Below are 20,768 nucleotides of genomic sequence, written 5' to 3'. Positions count from 1 at the left end.
GTTATTTATTATTGCAATCTTTTAGTTTTACTTTGTACTCTAAAGACATACCTATGTTTACGCCGTCAATGATTTACTCAAATGTACCATTGTATAAGTACCTACTGCTGTCTGTGAGTGTACTAGTACTACTGTCCAAATATTTATGGATTGAATGATTTACATGTTACGATAAAACAACAATCCATTGGAACTCAAGTTGATGACGGTTACAATTTGTTAATTTGCTATTTGTTAAATGAATTATATAAAATGTCAATTTAGAATAATTATACAAATTTAAATTGTGTTCCGATAATTATAAGTAAAGGATTACTATTTTGCCTTTGGGTCTTAAGAATTTGTGCTTTCTTGAGCCTTTATGCCTAACATTTACACTTAGCAATTTTCGCGTATAATAACATATTTTATTATCAGCTGCGAAGAAAGCCTAAATTATGCATGCAACAAGTTCTTATGGCCCAAAAAGTCCAAATTAAATTTGTTTGAAAGCTTATTGTAACTGACATTAATGAATCTTTGGGCGTGTCTTCATAATATTGTAGATACCTATTTTCATAGTCATAATTTTTAAGACGTGGTAGAAAAGCAATCCTTGTACAAATGCTATGATAAAAATATAAAAGTTGTTTAAAATAGTTTCACAGAATAGTTATTTAATCTAGATAACGAACAATATTCCATTTGTCATATAAATAAGTGAAAGCAGAAGCAAATTATTAATAATAAAAAATGCATTAAATTATGACCTACCAGTAATTAATATGGAATTTCATTTGAATCCTCCTTTTCATATTTCTTGGTATAGGTAAACATAATGAAACCTCATTATATACTAAAAGAAGCTATTTAGTAGCTTCTTTTACTGCTTATTTAGTAGAGATACCCACGGACCCGGGTAAGGAGCCGTGGGTTATGCCGGAATCTTACTAAAATCGTGTTCCGTCAAGCCACTTTAAAGACGCTGCGCCGCGGCGCGGGTACCTATTACCTAGTTGGAATTCTTCCGCGACCCTCTCGGCGGTAGCCCGTCACTATAGAGAAAGCTTTAGAACGGCAAGTTGGTTTGCAAGTTCTACCCTCCATTGTGGCATAAACGGAACTGGATGAGATTGTCCTCCTCTACCCACATGCTACTATAGCGCCACCCTAATTTAACAGTTAAAGGTCACTGTTTTTAAACAGTTAACGGTATGCAAAGACTTCTATGTATATACGGTATGTCCTAGGTATGGAAAGTATAGCTGGTGTAGCCGTTGCTCATGTCATCAAATTGAAATCACTAACTTATAATAAATGATCAACAAATATCTAAAATTATGGTCAATATTATTTGGTAACGAAATCGATTTAAAAACCTCAATGCGAGCTAAGGCGGACACTCCGGTCTCAAATGCATGTAGGTTTGGAAACTCTTCTATTAAGGTTTTAATAGCATTTAAAGTATGAATACATATGCAAGCACTTAATCTAATTATAATAAATAGATTTATTAAAGCATTATTGAGTGTTCATAGTCTAAACAAAATATAATATAGTAACTTAGTTTCATATTTGCTAATAGAACTATATCTATATAGGTACCTATTTCTAATTCTACCCCACTTCTAAAGTACAAAAGTGTGCGGAAATAAACCCATTTACGCAAAATCGGCAGATCGACTCTAGGCTCACCTTATCTAAATAACATATTGGGGGCTTCTATATACGTAAAGAAACCTTGAGCCAGGTAATTTTAAAACGGAAGCAATAATGAACGGAAAATTAATTTCGCGGATCTAGTTCTTCTGTTTTGTGCCCTCTTTAAAGTTAAGTTTTAATCAGTCATCTAGTATAGTCTCCACCTTGGAAAGATTCAGTCATGCAACCGCACTGAAAATCACAAATTAAAATTATTGTTGGTAAAAAACAGCCTATTTCAACACGCTTTTATTATTACCTGTTAACCTACTTTTTTATTACCTGTTTATGTGCTAGGAGTATAATTATTTATCCTTCTCTTTTAAACTTGGTTTAGACCACTAAGATCCATTATAAATGGAAGAATTTAATTCAAATTTCAAACTAAACACGCGGTGCGGCGGTTAAGTTGTTTTTTTGTTTTTTTTTTTTTTCGTTTACTGGCAACAGCATGAAGGAACAGTATTGCCGATTTAGTGCTCTCGGCAGTGCTTATTTTCATGTATTAGTGCTCAAAATTCAATTTTAGAGCGTAGTGCCCAATCTAGTGCTTTATAAGAACGTAATGCTAAATAAAACAACGAAATCTATTGGGTCTGCCCTTGCTTAATTCGTTGTTATATAATATTCGGACGGGCCTAGAAGCAATGAATAAATATTGCTTCAAACTTAGCTTCAAATATGAAATTCCAAAGGAAGTTAAACATATCGTTTCAAGTCAATTTCAAGTTCAAGTCGTTACAAGTCGATTTCAATGAAAATAAAATATTATTTTTTTTATAAAAAGGTTTAAAGTAAAATAGTTTTTTTAACGTTTAGCGCCCTCTATCTAACAACGAATCCGTTGGCAGCACTGTGCAGGAAACCGCGAATTACGAATTACGATTTACGATTTACGACAATCTACAAAACGTCACTGTCACTTGTCAGATAAGTTTAAATATTTATTACAAAGTTTTGCAAATATGTAATTTTAGAAATAAAAATAATATCAGTAACAGTAATTAATAATTAGTTTTGTGAAGTTAAGGAGAAAAAGAAGAATCGGTACCATTCACCAAACATTTTAAATAATTCAATACTGAAAAAGAATGCAAATTTATATAGACTGGTAAGTTATAATAAATATTATTCTTTTATAAGCGTTCCGCCCCGGCTTCGCCCGTGGTACATGTTTACGTTTTTTTATCATATGAACCATCCTCGTATGTACATCAAGGATATATTATAAAAAAAGAATTAACGAAATCGGTTCTGCCGTTCTCGAGTTATGTATCACCAACACCTTACCTTACATTCGCGGAATGACAATTATTCGTAATACTGACGTAAATTTTTAATAATTAATGAATATAGCTTTTATACTTTATGAATTCCGTTATCTGTATAAACTTTTTCATCAAAATTCCCGTAGGTAGCGAGCTATTCAATACAATACAACTCTTAACGTCAACGATTGAGAAATAGTGACGATTAACGTCACTATTGAAACGAAATAAATATTTAGGTTAAATCTCTGGTTAAATCCATTATTTTACCCAATGTAAAATAATTTTTCAGATTTAATTTTCTATACAAATCGAAACTAAAAATTTACCATATTGTTGATTCAAAATAAAAGTAAATATGTTACAACTTTGGCCCATATAAAATTAACCAAGCATGAATATTTCTTGATAGATTTCTTGCTACTGCATTCTCTTTTCATCCATCTTGATGAGGCAAAAAAGTTAAAACAAAAATTGATTGTTTTAAAAATCTATAATTTTCATTAAATACCTACTTATATGAAAATTAGTTTCTACTTTTACACATTACAGTGAAAGTAGTTTATGTTAGTAATTAGGTTTTCCTGATATTGATAGTTTAACTAGTGTGGTACCCGGATAACAAGTAACCTATGTTATTATCAACCTCCACCTCCTTGGTTTAGTAATGTTCAAATGTCACAACACTTTTGATCATTAATTGCTTAACTATACATTAATTGTTAAAAAAACTTATAAATATTTCTTATTAAATTAGGTACCTTGAAATTAGAAGGTTTTTTTTAGGTAGGTACAAGTATATAATTAAGTAACCAATGACTAATAGTTTTGTTCAATATTTTACTACTCTAGTACTTAGCTAAGCTTTCTTTACAAATGCTGTAAAGAAACATGTGCAAATATCATCATCACTTGTATTTTAAAAACCTGATAATGGTAAGAAGTAATGTTTGGAATATGTCATGGCCTGCCTTCCAGTCAACACTTTCATTACAGCTACCACACGGGTTTCGTGTTGTGGCTCTTTACTGTGACCACAGCGCTTTGTGACCAATTTTTTACTAACACGTTTTTATTAGCTTGACTCTTACTTTTGACCCAAACTTCTAAACCGATATGTTTTATTCAAACTTTATACTGTGTACACTTAGCAACTAAGCTTATCAAGGAGTTGAAGAGTTGATACGATAATTTTATAAGTTTAAGTGTGTTGTTTAGTTTTTTTTATAGTTTTTGTTGGGAGTATCACATATATATTATTATCTTATTGATAAAGCTTTTGCATCATTGTTATGTTTGGTACCTTGTGAACAGGCAACAGCGTACTGCGTAAAATGAAATATAGGTATGACATTGACATTTAAAAGAACTGACATTTGACACTATTACACTTGACAGTAGAGTGTAGACTTGTTTTGACTTGTTTTGAACATTTTGCATGTTAATAGGCGTTTCAAAATTCAAATATATTAAAAAAAACATATTAATTAAACAAAAATCTATCTTTTTTCCATCTATCTAATCTTGTAAGTTCAAGGAATATGCTTAAGACAAATAAAAAAACATGCTTTAGCTATATGGAATAATATAAAAATGTGAATCATTGTTGAAGACTTTTTATAAAAAGTGAAATACTTACCTTATTTATTGAAAAACATTACCATCTCAGCTTACCATCAGGCGAGATCGTGGCCAAGCGCTCCCCTATTGTACTGTAAAAAAAAAAAAAGATTTCTCTACTAAGATTCAAATGCATATATGTATATGCTCACAATATTTACTATAATAAACATTTTTGTATAGTAAAGTGATTTGTTTTTTGTATGAATGGTTGGCCTTTGGTTTTGTTTTGATTTAGTCAACCATACTCTTAACAAATTACTTTATGCTATAGGAATGTCCAACTTATTATGTATAACCATACTGCAAAGTTAAGGCAAGAACCATAACAACAGTGACTTGGAATTTCTTTCAGTATACATATTATTATACCCGGCGCGGCGAATGATGATCCCTATGACAGTTCGTCTTAGTGATTGCTCGTATGATGGGTCGTGTCAATACTTTACTATTTTATAGGCAAAGGCGTGGTTTGCATTCAGCCACGTCGGTAAACATGTTCTTACAAATATTATAAAATGAATTTTTAACGTCTATTATGTTGTTGTTGTATTAATTTAAGTTTTTTAGCATAGATTAAGTAGGTAAGTAAAACGAAAGTTTTTCCAAAACATAAAAATGTGCCTTATCGTTTTCACGTAATTTTTAACCCGTTTAACACAGTGTATACTGTATATTATTTTATCATGAAAAAGGAATCCCCCATTTAATTTGTCTAAAAAACTTATATTATCATAGGTTAGTAAATTAACGCGAACGGTAATTAATTAATTAATTATGCTGCGATCTTCTGTTCCATTCAATAGTGAATGAACTAAAGCTTATTGCCTCCTCTACCCTACTCGCAAAGTTCCTCGGCGAAGTACTTGGCTGAAGTCCGCGGTGCTACACTACTGACTACACCAATATTACTTGCTCTGTGGACTACACACTCGTTCAACTTCGCGAGTAGTGTAGAGGAGACATAAGCATGGAAAAAATGTGAACTCGTTTCCAGTATCGAAATTTGTATATCGATACTTTTCGCACTAGTCGATAAATGCCAACGATGTAAGTTTTGAAGGACGTAAAGGTAAAGTCAAATTGATATAATTTCTCGTAAATGTTAAGAATTGTTATAATTCCAACGGAATATCATTGTTATGGCATAAAGCTACGTAAAAATTAATAAATGAGATTTTTAGACGCCTCCAATACGTTTCTAATTTAATGGTGACGCCATTACAAGTTTGTCTCTTGAGAATAACTGACAGTGTCATAGGAATCATCATTCGCCGCGCCGGGTATAGTGAATGAATGAATGAATGAATGAAAAATACTTTATTGCACAATTAATACAGGATTATAGTGTCTGTCATTATATTTTAAAGGTATGTCTCCTAACTTTTCTATAATCATTTTAATAGGATGATGTAAATACATAATTTTAAACAATTTAATTAGATTATTTATAATTTCTTTTTTTTAGATTAAACATGGGGCCACCTAAGAAGATAAAAAAGTATGATTCCAAAGCCGGAGGAGAGAGATCAGGTAAATTTCATTAATATTGAAGTTCTTGTATGTATAATGTATATTTGTATAATTACCATGATACTAGAAGGTTTTTTACATAATATACAAAAATATCTTAGTTGACTACAACTCAAAATTCTATTTCAAGTTCACATCAATCATTGATACTTAAAAAGCCAATGGGCTAACATTTATTAAAATAAAGAATAATTTACATGTAATCATACCTTGCATGTTTATTTAAGAGTATGCATTTTTTAGGTAAAAAGAAGAAAATTGAAGAAGAAATCACTATAGATCTTGTTGAGGATGATAACCCAGAAAACACTGGTGTCCCTGGAGCTGCTATGCAAGATGCAGAGAAAAATGATCAAGTACCAGAGGATGAATTTGGAGCCAAAGATTACAGGTATTTTTGAAGTGAAAACTTCTTTAGCGGCGTTGGGTATAAAATCGCGTCAGGACATGTGGCCTAATCGAAAAAGCGTAAGACGGATGTTTTTTTTTTTTTTTTAGCCCTTATATTCCATGCGTAAGACGGATACCATTCCAAAATATCAAACATGCTGAATGTTAATAATCAAGTTTTCACTTCTGCTGGCACTCCCGGAGTGCAACCCGTCTTTTTTTTTATTAATGAATCAAAATAAGTGTTTATTGTGCTTTGAAAAGACTGAATCTTTTCAGAAAAAAATTGCCTGTTATTGTGTTATCAACCATCAATGAATGAATGATGAATTACATATATAAAGTGACATACTATTACATATTATTATATTATATTAATTGACATATTATTATTAAAGTGACATACTAAGTAGTTTGTCATGACACTTTAATCATAATATAATGACTAATAAAATATTTTTTTTATGTAAACAGGAATCAAATGGAGCTTAAAGCTGATAATGCAAGCCGTCCCCTATGGGTTGCACCGAATGGACACATATTCCTAGAAGCATTTTCACCTGTATACAAACATGCTCATGACTTTTTGATTGCTATAGCAGAACCTGTTTGCAGGTAAGGTTTTTATAAATAAAGTATCGATTTACTGTATTTGCAATATTGTGGAAGAAAACAGAACTTTTTTTGAAATTATTAAACATAATATTTAAGATTAAACTTAATATTATGCTACCTACTCTATTAGCTAGTCTAATAGAGTAGGTAGCTTTTTGGCTTTATTTAGCTTGCTCCTTTTCGGCTTCATTTTATTTTATTTTACTCTTTCATTTATTATACTTGTATTGTTTTGTTTCATGTTGTGTTGTTTTAATTTGAATTAAGTATTGTATTCAGTGTCAATTGTGTTTGTTATTAATTATTATTGTGGAGTCAAATAAATGATCTTTCTTTCTTTCTTTCTTTCTTAATATGAATTATAATGTTATTATTTTTTTGTAGGCCACAACACATCCATGAATATAAATTAACTGCATACAGCTTATATGCCGCTGTATCAGTAGGATTGCAGACAAATGACATAATAGAATACTTACAACGACTAAGCAAATGCGCAGTACCTGCTGGCATCATGGAGTTTATTAAACTATGTACCTTGTCATATGGAAAAGTTAAACTTGTTCTTAAGCAAAATAGGTAAGCACGGCTAATAAACACGGCTTATGATAAAAAAGAGCGTGTGTGCCGAGCACACGTGTCAGAAGTGAAACTTCTTGGCAAGATTCAAAGATACCAAAATCGTCGCCTTACTCCATGACATGATGGTATTGTTATGACGCGACCTTAAAATTTTACTCTCAACGCGCCTAAAGAAGTTTCACTTCAAAAAGTACTTGTTTTTTTTTTCATCAACATTCCTTGCTTTCAGAATGATGACATATTAATTGTTTCTTTTCTAGGTATTTAGTAGAAAGTAAACATGTTGAAGTACTACAAAAGTTACTTAAAGATCCAGTGGTCCAGCAGTGTCGGTTAAGACGCGATGGTGATGACGAATTATTGTCATCGGCACTTCCAAATAAACCAGCTACAGCTTCTACTAAAATTGGTGATTATTTATATTTTTCTTGAATAAAAGAATTATTAATATTTTGGACAGTTTTGATTGGAATACAAAATTTCCTAGACATCATATTACTATAATTAGAACAAGTTGACCATGTAGTTATTTTTTTTTAATTACAATATTTGAATTAGGCGAAGACAAACCTGCTGCAAACGGTAGTGTGCCTGAAGATATCAGTCAGTTCTACCAGCAATTGGACAAAGATGACGAAGAGGAAGAAGCAACAGATATAACCGCGAATACTGCAGTCGCTTTTGAAGTTGATCCTGATAAAATTGAGGTTACTTGTAACTTTTTATAAGTATGCTAGCTTTCCGCTCGCGGCTTCGTCCGCGTAATCAATACAGCTGTGCTCTGTGGTTTTACCCGCATTGCTCCGCTCCTGTTTTTTCTTGGTGTGATGATATAATATAGTCTATAGCATTCCTCTATAAATAGGCGATTTGAATTTTTTTTCAAATAGGACCAGTAGTTCCTGAGATTAGCGCGCTCAAACAAACAAACTAACAAACTCTTCAACTTTATATAAAATATATTAGTACAGATATTCGTTAATTAAATATCAATGTAATTTCAGGTCATACAAAAACGTTGCATTGAACTGGAATATCCATTACTAGCCGAGTATGACTTTCGTAATGACGCAGTTAATCCGGACATCAATATTGATCTCAAACCAACGGCAGTATTACGACCTTATCAAGAGAAAAGTCTTAGGAAAATGTTTGGAAACGGAAGAGCAAGGTATGTGTGAAACAAATAATTTGTCTTTTTGAAATAATAAGTGGAAATCAGTCAACAAGTTTGAGTTTCTACTAGTCAGTATGACGTATCTATGACCGCCATTTTTTTTAGAAGTTTAACAACTTAAAAATAAATCAAATGCTTAACACTCCACCGGGATAGGATCTAAGATCATCTTTTACATGGCATCGTATTTTTGGTAACTCAAGAACGATTTAATATTAGGTGGTTTGTAACATCTGTACCGTTAGGATTAACATATAGAACTGAAAATATTAAAAAAAAATATATAGAATAGCTTGTAATATCTATACTAATATTATAAAGCTGAAGAGTTTGATTGTTTGAACGCGCTAATCTCAGAAATTACTGGTCCGATTTGAAAAATTCTTTTAGTGTGAGATAGCCCATTTATCGAGGAAGGTTATAAATTATGTATCATTACGCTAAGACCAACAGGAGAGGAGCAATGCGGGTGAAACCGCGGGGAACAGCTAGTATATTATATAGTTTATGTCTGAGAAACCATTGTGGCCATTCAAAATCCGTGTAACACTAGTGAACTTCCAGAAAAGAGCTTATTTGTCCATAAAAGGCTGGCAAAGCACCTGTAACACTGGAAGTGTTACAGGTGTTTATGGGCGGTGGTGACCACTTAACATCAGGTGGCCCATCTGCTCCTTTGCTTGCTCTGACATATTAAAAAAAAAACCTACAAAGTTAATCTATAAATAAGTAGTAAGTACGATTTGATACCAGATCGGGCGTGATAGTGCTGCCGTGCGGCGCGGGCAAGTCGCTGGTGGGCGTGACGGCGGTGTGCACGGTGCGCAAGCGCGCGCTCGTGCTCTGCAACTCGGGCGTCTCCGTCGAGCAGTGGAAGCAGCAGTTCAAGTGCTGGTCCACGGCGGACGATAGTACCATATGCAGGTACACCGCGCACACGGAAACGTAACATACACGTATAGATATATACTTACACGCGCATACACGCATTTAGAACACGCGACATGAAAATATTTTATAGAATTTTTATTTCGCTTTTGTATTTCATAATTATTTTACACTCAACATATTACTGTCGTACCATTTTGCAATGTATGTATGATTATCGATAAATAAATAAATAAATAATAAATAAATATTATAGGACATTATTACACAAATCGACCTAGTCCCACAGTAAGCTCAATTAAGGCTTGTGTTGTGGGTACTAGGCGACGATAAATATAATATTTAATAAATACATATATAGATAATACACCCAGACCCAAGAACAAATAATTGAGTTCTTCACACAAATATTTGCCCTGACCGGGGATCGAACCCGGGACCGTCGGCTCAGTAGGCAGTTACTTTACCACTGCGCCAACCGCGTCGTCTATCGATATCTGCTACATCAATAAATAAATAGTTCAAAAAAAACAATCCCGAAAATGAGAAACTGGCTTTTAATTACCTAATATTTATTTATTTTATTTCATCTTTTTTTTTTTTTTTTTTTTTTTTTTTTGTGTGGTGTCTCTCAATGTTAGCCAGAAGGGCTTCTACATTTTAACGCGGACGCGGGGGTGAACTGAAGGTTCACCCTGGTAGCGACATGCACAAGGGCGTCCCCCCGCCACGGGGACCACGAACCTCGGCTTGAGCTGTCGCTTGAGTGGAGGAGGCCAGAAGGGCCCTAATCGGACGGGCGTTTATTTCATCATTTATACAATATCGTACTATTCTATATCACTACATAGTATAAAACAAAGTCGCATTCTCTGTCCCTATTTCCCTATGTCCCTATGTCCCTATGTCCCTTTGTACGCTTAAATCTTTGAAACTACACAACGGATTTGATGCGGTTTTTTTTAATAGATAGAGTGATTCAAGAGGAAGGTTTATATGTATAATAACATCCATTAAATAGTGGAGAAGTACTGTTATTTTTGAGGTTTCTAATGTGATGTCGTAAATAATTACATTTTTTCCGCTTACATTGCAAACGCAGGCTGAACCCTACGAGTTTTATCAAAATAATGTACTAAGTATTGTACACATTGAAAAGGTCTACAGAAAAGTCCGCGATGGCATATGTCTATCTCTTATGGATTACCCACAATAACTTTTTTTTGTCATTTACTTTTTACGTCAAATAATGGCTAATTTTCGAAGCGATTTAAACCAATACGGCATTAATCCATAACCAATTAAATACCTTGAATACATTGTTCATTTAATATAGATCTATATGGCCCTTTACACCGTATGATTTAAGTGAATATTTTCGAAGATATTACAGATTTAAAAATTGCGGGACGTACCGTTTGCAGCGGTACCGGCCGGCCGGGCCGCTATGTTTTTATATACAACGTTAAAAGTTTTTCTGTAGTGTATTTAGTATCAGCATTGCACCCGTGCGAAGCCGGGGCGGGTCGCTAGTCATTTACTAAATGAACTACACCACGAATTAACAATGATAAAATCAGATACTAATATACTCAATACTAATATTTTCTTGCTATTTCAGATTCACATCAGAAGCGAAAGACAAGCCAATGGGTGCGGGTATCCTAATCACAACATATTCGATGATAACACACGGGCAGAGGCGCTCGTGGGAAGCGGAGCAGACGATGAAATGGCTTCAGGCGCAGGAGTGGGGGCTGGTTGTACTAGATGAAGTACACACTATACCCGCCAAGATGTTCCGACGTGTACTCACTATAGTACACTCGCACGCTAAACTAGGTATGAACGGCTCTAGGTTTAGGATATCCACTTATCACATACATATTAAATGAATTGTTTATTGTAATTTATAATATATTTGCAAGCTCAATTAAGAGCCAGAATGTTTAAGAGCCTATGTAATATGTACCTACCTAACATCTTTGTAAATCTACATTCTGCAAATAAAGAAATTTGAATTTGAATTTGAAAAGGTGTAGAAATTCAATTTGATTATGTTTAAAAATACTGACTTGTGCCTTAGTGTATCTAGTTTCATGAATCAGATTCAATCATTTTACAAAGTTAGTATTGTTCGCACTGCATTCAGAAAGACATAATTTTATATTGCATTATTTCACTTTAGTTATGCTCATAGTTTTGGGTAACGCTTAAGCTTCGTTCAAATTACGCGCAGCAGACGCTCGAGCCGAGTTCGATCAGATGACGTTAATTAGAAATACAATTTCGTAACCACGGCTTTATTATATTTTGTATTGTATTTTCCTTCACACAGGTCTGACCGCGACCCTCCTGCGTGAGGACGACAAGATCGCGGACCTGAACTTTTTGATCGGGCCGAAGTTGTACGAGGCGAACTGGCTCGAGCTGCAGGCGGCCGGCTACATCGCGCGCGTGCAGTGCGCGGAGGTGTGGTGCCCCATGACGCCGGAGTTCTACCGCGAGTACCTCGTGCAGAAGTGAGTCACACATCACATGCGCACACAACAGCAAGCGTACAAACATTTTTTTTTACGTGAGGAAATTCATCATGAACACCGACTGCTTCGGGGGCAGCAGGACGGTTATGTCAGACTCCTACTGACTTGCCTACTTCCGCGCAAGTAAAGAGGGGATCCCGGGATCTCCGGTGGGAACGCTCACGGTACCCCTCGCGCGCCTGCCATTGGCAATTCACTTGTTTGTAGTCGCGACTGCCCCACGCGCATGCCTATCACTGCAACAGACTGCAGCCACAACAGTGCCTCCTCGCGTTGCCTATTGAATGTGCGCTGCGCCCGCCGCACACACTCTGCAACGATAAAGGCTCGTCAGGTCTACTGTGACCCGACGTTCCCTGCGGCGTGCTCTGCGACGCACGGGATTCCTACGCTCCCGGTCGCGCTCAGCACTTTCTTTCTGTGACGTCACTGCATCACAGAAAGACAGCACTGCCATCCACACGTCCTCTCTTTCGCACATAGCACCAACTATGATCGGAAGTGAGAGGTCTGATCCAACCATAGCACGTAGTGCATCTCGTTCTGCTGTCCACGCTGGACACGACTCTATGGTGTGCTGAGCCGTATCCTCCTCACAGTAACAATGGTGACAAAGCGTACAAACATGCACGAAGTCATGTCAAGTTGTACGGGCCTATCCCGTACGTGTGTATGATTAATTAATATTGAAATAAAAGAGTTATTTAAACTATATAAAACTTGTATTAAACTGAATATAATAACTATATAATGGATGGATGAGTCACGCGAGGTACTCTTAATGCCCGTCGACGATGAACTGTTTTTAATTTAATGTGTAAAATGTTGGATACAATTTGATTTACGCAATTTGCAAGCAAAGCGCCTTGTTGCACTTTGGACGTGCTTGCTCGTACACAAGTTGAAAGTTCGCACATACATAAACATATACATTATACATGCGTGCACTTACGTGTTCTCACAGTGCGCCGAAAAGTTATCTAGTTTCAATGCAGTATGATATGTGCAGTCAGCAGTGTCATCGAAAGCGTGTTACGCGATAATACATATAATAATACTAGATTTCCTTCCGCATAGTTACCGTTCCGTGGGATTTCCGGGATAAAACCTATCCTATGTGTTAATCCAAGTTACCCTCTATATGTGTGCTAAATTTCATTGTAATAGGTTCTGTAGTATTTGCGTGATAGAGTAACAAACACACACACATGCTCACAAAATTTATAATATTAGTAGGATTATATTTATTACAGTAACATTGGTAATATTACCCTACAATAAAACACTTCAAGATAAAACAGTTCGTCATTACACCACTCTTAAAACATAGTAAAAGTAAATAAACACTCTCACAAGTTACTTTTGTTCCCATTTTCAATGTAATTTAAATCTCTATGAATAATAACTAAATCACATGTCATTATTTCAGAATCAACAAAAAGATGCTGTTGTACGTAATGAATCCTTCCAAATTCCGTGCGTGTCAGTTCCTTGTAAGATACCACGAGAAGCGAGGCGATAAAACCATTGTATTCTCTGACAATGTGTTTGCTTTGAGACATTACGCCGTGAAAATGAACAAACCATACATTTACGGTCCTACATCGCAAAATGAAAGGATACAGATTCTACAAAACTTCAAATTTAACCCCAAAGTCAATACTATATTCGTCAGTAAAGTCGCCGATACGAGTTTTGATTTACCAGAGGCCAATGTTCTAATTCAAATATCTTCGCACGGTGGTTCTAGGAGACAGGAAGCGCAACGATTGGGTAAATAATACGAGTCTTTTTTTTAACACTAGATTTCCGCCCGACGCTTCGCCCGCGTTTTCAAAGAAAAATCCGCATAGTTCCCGTTCCTATGGGATTTTTGGGATAAAAAGTATGCCTGTGTCTTATTGTGAGTTGGATGGATGGATAGTTCCATGAAACATGAAACGTTTAATTCTCTTTCACGCAAATACTACTGAACCGATTACAATAAAATTTCGTATGAAGGTAGCTGAAGACCTTCATACGAAATTTTATTGTAATCGGTTTTAGTGTACTCGCACATCTATACTAATATTATAAAGAGGAAAGGTTTGTAATTATGTATGTATGGTTTTCACGCATAAACTACTGGACCGATTTTGATGAAATTTGGCACAGATAATCTTTAGACCCTGAGAAAGAACATTGGCTACCTTTTATTGCGAAATATGTACCACGGGCGAAGCCGGGGCGCACCGCTAGTATTATAATAATAGAAAGATAATCACAAACTGAATATGTACATTCAAATATCATATAGCTACGACCAAGGCTGAAAATACTTTAAGATACTCATCACATCAGTGTAATGAGTTTTAACGTTATTAAACATTGATTATCTATACAGGTCGTATTTTGAGAGCTAAGAAAGGCGCGATAGCCGAGGAATATAATGCATTCTTCTACACATTGGTCTCACAAGACACTTTGGAAATGGCATACAGTAGAAAACGACAACGGTTTCTTGTCAATCAGGGTTACAGTTACAAAGTGAGTCTTATTATTTATAAATTTAGTTCGTTTTTAATTTTTTAGTAACTAATCTTTAAAATTCATCGTTTTATAGGTGATCACAGAATTGAAAGGTATGGACCAAGAACCAGATTTGATGTATGGATCAAGGGAAGAGCAGGGTATGCTTTTACAACAGGTTAGTGTGCAAATAATTTGTACAAGCTAAGTATAGTCTTAATTTTTTTTTATATGTAGTTAATTTCATGATGTTATCCATTTGTCACGAAAAACACGCCTCCATGTTTTATTTGCTAAAAGTGATCAGCAACAAAAGTTGTTCAGTTTCATGAGTTGCTCCTGTCTAAATTCGTCTGTCGTCTTACCTTTCACCTGGTATTATTTGCAGGTACTGGCCGCATCAGAAACAGATTGCGAGGAAGAGCGCGAGGGTGTAGTGGGCGGGGTGGCGCGGCGCGGGGGGGCGCTGTCCTCGCTCGCGGGGGCGGACGATGCGCTCTACTTGGAGCACCGCCGCGGGCAACATAATAAACACCCGCTGTTTAAGAAGTTCCGCTGTTAATGGTGCGGGTAAATAATACCTCGAAGGGTGATTTTACAGCAATAATGTGCGAGGATGTAGTAAATAACCAATATATCGCTTCAAACGCTAATCACATCCTCGCACATTCTTGGTGGAATAACATGTCTTATGGTCTCTATTGGGTACTAGAGGAAACGACCACCTTAACGAGTCTCCAGTGGACACTCAAGCAAACGACTCTTTAAACAGATGGATACAATATATTATTTCAAATAGATAAAAATTTCAATAAATTAAAAAATCTACTATAGGTAAACCAGAATCTGATGGCAATTAGGGAAATCAAAATTTTGAGTGTGCAACCCTAGGGAAAATGGACTGAACGATCTTGATACTTACTTCTTATTTTTTATTTTGTCCTCAATATTTTACTATACATTACATAAGTGGACAATACTGTACTTAATAATGAGATATCCACTAATATTATGTAGGTACATACTTACATGTAAAATATACATATTAGTTTTATATGTTTATTAGATATATTGGCTGTTTTCCAATTACAAAGCATAATGCGACTCAGTGGCGCACAATGCCGAATTATGCTGATGCTTAATTGGAACGTGAAACGCACCAGCAGATTGCGCTAAGTTCAGTGTTGAAAAAAAAAATATTCATAGAGTTAGCAATAACCTCATTAATGTGTAAATAAAGTGGTATACATAATAATTGGTTGAAAAATATTTACGGTTATTCTAAGTAATTTGGATTTTGATTATTTCATTAACATTTTTTTCAATGTTTGTACCTTCATCCATACTTATATTTAATTTTTTAACACAATTTGAATTAACTTTGATTATTTCGAAAAAAACTACAATGAAACGAAAGCTTTAAAATTTTTTCCAACAATAATTACTAACGATAAATCGATTGCACGCATCAATTCACGCGCATTACTTTTAAGAGTGCTCGATTGTGCGAAGCGTTGCTGTAGTTGGAACATTCAACGTTAAGCATTATGCCGCATAATGCGCTCTAGTGCTGTAATTGGAAAACACGGATAAGTCCATTGAAAAGTTACATTTGGGGTTGCGATTTTTAGAGGACGCAATTTTATTTTTTTGATGTGTAGGGGGAGGGGGGGTCAGTGAGAAGCTAAAACCAAGTTTGTGGGGTCGCCACCCTTGTCCCACGGCCGCCATCTTGAAAATAGCGGCTCATATGGTTTTTACATTATATCTCTTCATCTATTTATCTGATAAAAAAAAATTGTTAACATTATTTGTTGCAAATTAAATTCTCTACAACTTTGGTCCAGTGACTTATTGTCATAGAACTACAAATAAAAATGTTATAAGCGAAAATGTTCAGAAATTAGAGATATTTATATTTTTCAGTAAAACTTTTTTTTATCATTTTACGAAGAAATCATATCAGACCATCTTTGTAGATTGTTTTTCGAGCAACAACTTTTACATACAACATTTTTTCATTTAGTAAATAGCTAAGGTTTTACAGCGCTCCGAAGTGAGTACTATTTTTCAGTATATTTAGCTATACAGTATATGTATATGTATAGTTAACTATACAGTACACATATATTATGTGTGTACCTACTAATAATAATTTGTCATCAGTAATTGTTTTTTTTTGTTATTGTATAATTTTTTAAAATTAATTTTGCAATATTATTAATAATTAATTATTGACTCTTTTCCCGACCACCGAGGAGGAAGAGTCTAGAAGCGCGTTTATTTTTACGTCGAAAAGCAGGGCTGAAATCTTCTGCAGTGTGCTTCCATTGTTCTGGAGTCTGGGAAAAGAGCCAATAGCCATTATATGTATAGTTAGGAGTACTGAAAAATAGTACTCACTTTAGAGCGCTGTAAAACCTTAGCTATTGACGTAATGAAAAAATGTTATATTTAAAAGTTGTTCCTCAAACAATCTACAAAAATGGTCTGATATAATTTCTTCGTAAAATGATAAAAAAAAGTTTTATTGAAAAATATAAATAGCTCTAATTACTGAACATTTTCGCTTATAACTTTTTTATTTCTAGTTCTACGACAAAAAGTTACTGGACCAAAGTTGTAGAGAATTTAATTTGCAACAAATCAATTTTTTTTTTCAGATAAATAGTTTAAGATATATATCGTAAAAACCATTTCAACCGCTATTTTCAAGATGGCGGCCGTGGGTCAAGGGTGGCGACCCCACAAACTTGGTTTTAGCTTCTCACTGACCCCCCCTACACATCAAAAACATAAAATTGCGTCCTCTAAAAAACGCAAGGTTAGGCCTAAAAAATGTAACATTTCAAAGGACTAGATTATTATTTATTTGTTTAAATCATTATCATTATGCCATGTCAAAATATGGATATAATGATAATGCAGATCAAAACTAGATTGCTTATAATTTTTTATATATAAAATTCTCGTGTCACAATGTTAGTCTGCATACTCCTCCGAAACGGCTGGACCGATTCTCATGAAATTTTCTGTGCATATCGGGTAAGTCTGAGAATCGGCCAACATCTATTTTTCATATGTACCACGGGCGAAGCCGGGGCGGACCGCTAGTTTTTTATAAAATAAAACAAAAATAAAATAAAACTATGTTTATTTTCGTAAGTATTAACAGATACACACATTATAAAGTTGACTTGGACAGCTTAGACTTGACGAATAGCCGTATTGGAAACTCCTGTAATAAGTTTTCATAAAATTATATTGTAATCAACAAAAAATATACCTACTTATAATATTTTTAATTAAAAGTATCAAAACGGGTAAGTCAAAGGAGAATGACCACGGGTGGTATCGGTAAAATTTTAGTTGTGCCACGTATTCGTGATATTGTTAATTCCTATTTGTATTTATAATGATCATATGTATCAATATTAAGTCTTAATTATACCGGATAAATTGAAATAATAGTAAAAGTTTGTGTTTTGAAACATGTATGACCACTGATGGAATCGGTAAAATACTAGTTGTGTCACATGTTTGTGATATTGTTAATTCCTATTTGTATTTATAATGATCATATTTATCACTATTAAGTCGTAATTATACCGAATAAATAGAAATAAAAGTAAAAGTTTTGTTTTGACACATATATCTATCTCTCTTACAAGCGTCCTGCGTCATCTGTCATTGTGTTCGACGCATTGTTCGACGTTATTTATTTTTAAATAATCTTTATTACGATTTACTTGTCACATTTGTCTTGTAAATTAAAATATTACCTATGTAATAAATGTAAAACTTAACGTTCATCGTTAGTTTAAACTCGATAAAGTATTTTTTTAAAGTGTTGAATAACACTATTGTTTTATTTTTATTGTCGCGAACTGCGGCTTATTTACATAAAAACTTTAATCGTTTCTAAAAGTACTAACATCAAGCTTTAAATTGAGCTATATTGCATCTTGACACAATAAGTTTGATTGCGATACCAAGTGCCATAGTAACTTGGGCAATCTCCTTTACCAATAAAATCTTCAAAATTGAAAATTGTTATGTTTTTGACCCTTTTTCATCGAATATTTTTCTATACACATAGTAAACAACACCTCTTGCTTGTGATCGCAGCCGCTTTTTCGACATGTTCGATGATTTTTTAGACAAAATCCCAAAAATTATTCACCAACTGCGAAGAAGACAAATAACACAGCTAATTTGATAGTTGTCAAATAAAGTTACCACATGAAAATCTTTTATTTTATAATCCATACTAATATTATAAATGCGAAAGTATCTCTGTCTGTCTGTCTGTTACTCAATCACGCCTTAACTACTGAACCAATTTGCATGAAATTTGGTATAGAGATATTTTGATATCCGAGAAAGGACATAGGCTACTTTTTATCCCGGGAAATAGGATAGGTTTTATCCCGGAAATCCCACGGAAACGGGAACTATGCGGGTTTTTCTTTGACTGCGCGGGCGAAGCTGCAGGTTCAAAGCTAGTTATAAATATGCCATCAGATTCTGGTAGACCTATAATAATACCCCAAAAATTTTATCTCAATCAATTTTCTTAGTAGTATTTGCCCCCTTTTTAATTAAAATTTAAAATCAAATAATCGACACCTCCTTTGATTGTTTTATTAAGGCCTGTTCTATATATTCATAACAAAATATAATTATGTGTTTTTTGTTTCAGGTATTTATTGATAAAACCACCCTTGTATTTAGACAAATTGTGAAAAATTAAAAATAATATTAAAACAAGTTTGCTTTTTTCTTCTTATCCCGTTCGCCACTATTTCATTCCCCTATTCTTTATTTATACCATAGTTATTTTATTCTTTGCAGTAAATCGGAGACGCATAGCGGGGTACCAGAATGGGCTATTATAGAACTGCAAGGTTTAATACAAACAAAAAAAGAACTTATGTCAGGGCCTACTGTGGTCGGAGACTTACATTATTTTAGTAGGAATAAGCATCCAGTGTTAATTCTTGGTCATCATGTTTTAAATGGAAAAGAAATAAAACTGGAACAGCCAATGGCAGTCATAGAAAAAGAAACGATAAATGGTAATATCGACTATAAAGTGAAAGCTATTGTTAAAAAGAAATTACTATTCAAATCTAGGCCTAAACCAATTATATCAAATGTGGCTGAAAGGGTGTAAAGTACCTAATAAATTTTTATTTTTGAATAACTTTTGTTTCATTTCATCCTTACCCGTTATTTTATCCGCATTACTCCGGTCCAATTGGTCTTAACTTGATGATATAATATAGCATTCCTCGATAAATAGGCTATCAAACTGATATAATTTTTCAATTTGGACCCGTAGATCCTGATATTTAAGCGCCTTCAACCAATCAAACAAAAACAAAGTTAGCAATCAAACAAAAGTAAAGTGAAAACATACATCATTAAATTAATATATCAATCGCACACATATTTTATTTATAAAGTTAAAAAAAAAGAATAATGTTTCAGTGAAAATTAATTTTAAATTTAAAAATATAGAATAACAAAATTCAGTAAAGTTTAAGCATGATTAGTCCGAGAGAATTAAGCCGACAAGGGGCCATTATGAGCAAAAATCCTAAAATAAAATCCCTTAGCTCACCCCACCCTTGAGGAATTTCGATATGATTCACTGGACATGTCAAGGAATAACTGTAACGATTTTCAACACTACACGATTTGTTTCCGCTGATTTTACTAATTTTCTCGGACTAGATGACTTGTTTCTCAATTATTTTTGGATTTTATTTTCACATCCATATGTTAGGTGATTGTTGAAATCGGAAAGTCTGTACACATAGAAAAGCTAGCACATATATGCGTATCAATGCGTTGTGGAAAATAATCTAAACAACTAGGAACTAAAATTGTAATAAGTGCAGATGAAAATGCTATCGCATTATATTTTCTGCAGTAAAATTAGATCACGCTATTGTTTTT

At 34.1% G+C, this 20,768-nt stretch overlaps 2 protein-coding genes across 9 annotated transcripts; both read left to right on the top strand.

Annotated features, from left to right (window-relative positions):
• Window positions 1-2,651: 2,651 nt before the first annotated feature.
• hay (ATP-dependent DNA helicase hay) lies at window positions 2,652-19,797 on the top strand. 8 transcript variants are annotated; one of them, XM_089701483.1, is made up of 17 exons: window positions 4,216-4,474; window positions 5,909-5,938; window positions 6,037-6,101; window positions 6,345-6,492; window positions 6,966-7,106; window positions 7,491-7,685; window positions 7,949-8,097; window positions 8,247-8,395; window positions 8,693-8,859; window positions 9,619-9,789; window positions 11,375-11,595; window positions 12,092-12,275; window positions 13,726-14,069; window positions 14,680-14,822; window positions 14,899-14,982; window positions 15,193-15,368; window positions 19,659-19,797. In XM_089701483.1, exons 3-16 carry the CDS (start codon window positions 6,044-6,046, stop codon window positions 15,364-15,366), a joined length of 2,328 nt encoding a protein of 775 aa, XP_089557609.1. In that variant the 5' UTR covers window positions 4,216-4,474; window positions 5,909-5,938; window positions 6,037-6,043; the 3' UTR covers window positions 15,367-15,368; window positions 19,659-19,797. The 8 variants fall into 8 exon arrangements, with proteins under 8 accessions (XP_089557608.1, XP_089557609.1, XP_089557607.1 ...); XM_089701481.1 differs by having other exon boundaries at window positions 5,830-5,938; XM_089701480.1 differs by having other exon boundaries at window positions 5,822-5,938.
• On the top strand, window positions 2,652-20,010 carry LOC149483973 (chromosome transmission fidelity protein 8 homolog). The gene is made up of 2 exons (XM_089701490.1): window positions 2,652-2,791; window positions 19,659-20,010. The coding sequence occupies exons 1-2, from the start codon at window positions 2,772-2,774 to the stop codon at window positions 19,978-19,980; spliced, it is 342 nt and encodes a 113-aa protein (XP_089557616.1). The 5' UTR covers window positions 2,652-2,771; the 3' UTR covers window positions 19,981-20,010.
• The last annotated feature ends 758 nt before the right edge of the window (window positions 20,011-20,768 follow it).

The sequence above is a fragment of the Colias philodice genome, chromosome 12 (genome assembly GCF_061535455.1).
Source record: "Colias philodice isolate Cphi_HAF_F1 chromosome 12, ilColPhil1 Martin Lab GWU primary, whole genome shotgun sequence".
NCBI classification, from domain to species: Eukaryota; Metazoa; Arthropoda; class Insecta; order Lepidoptera; family Pieridae; genus Colias; species Colias philodice.
Note: the sequence above shows the minus strand (reverse complement) of the source record. Positions and strands in the feature narration are given on the sequence as shown.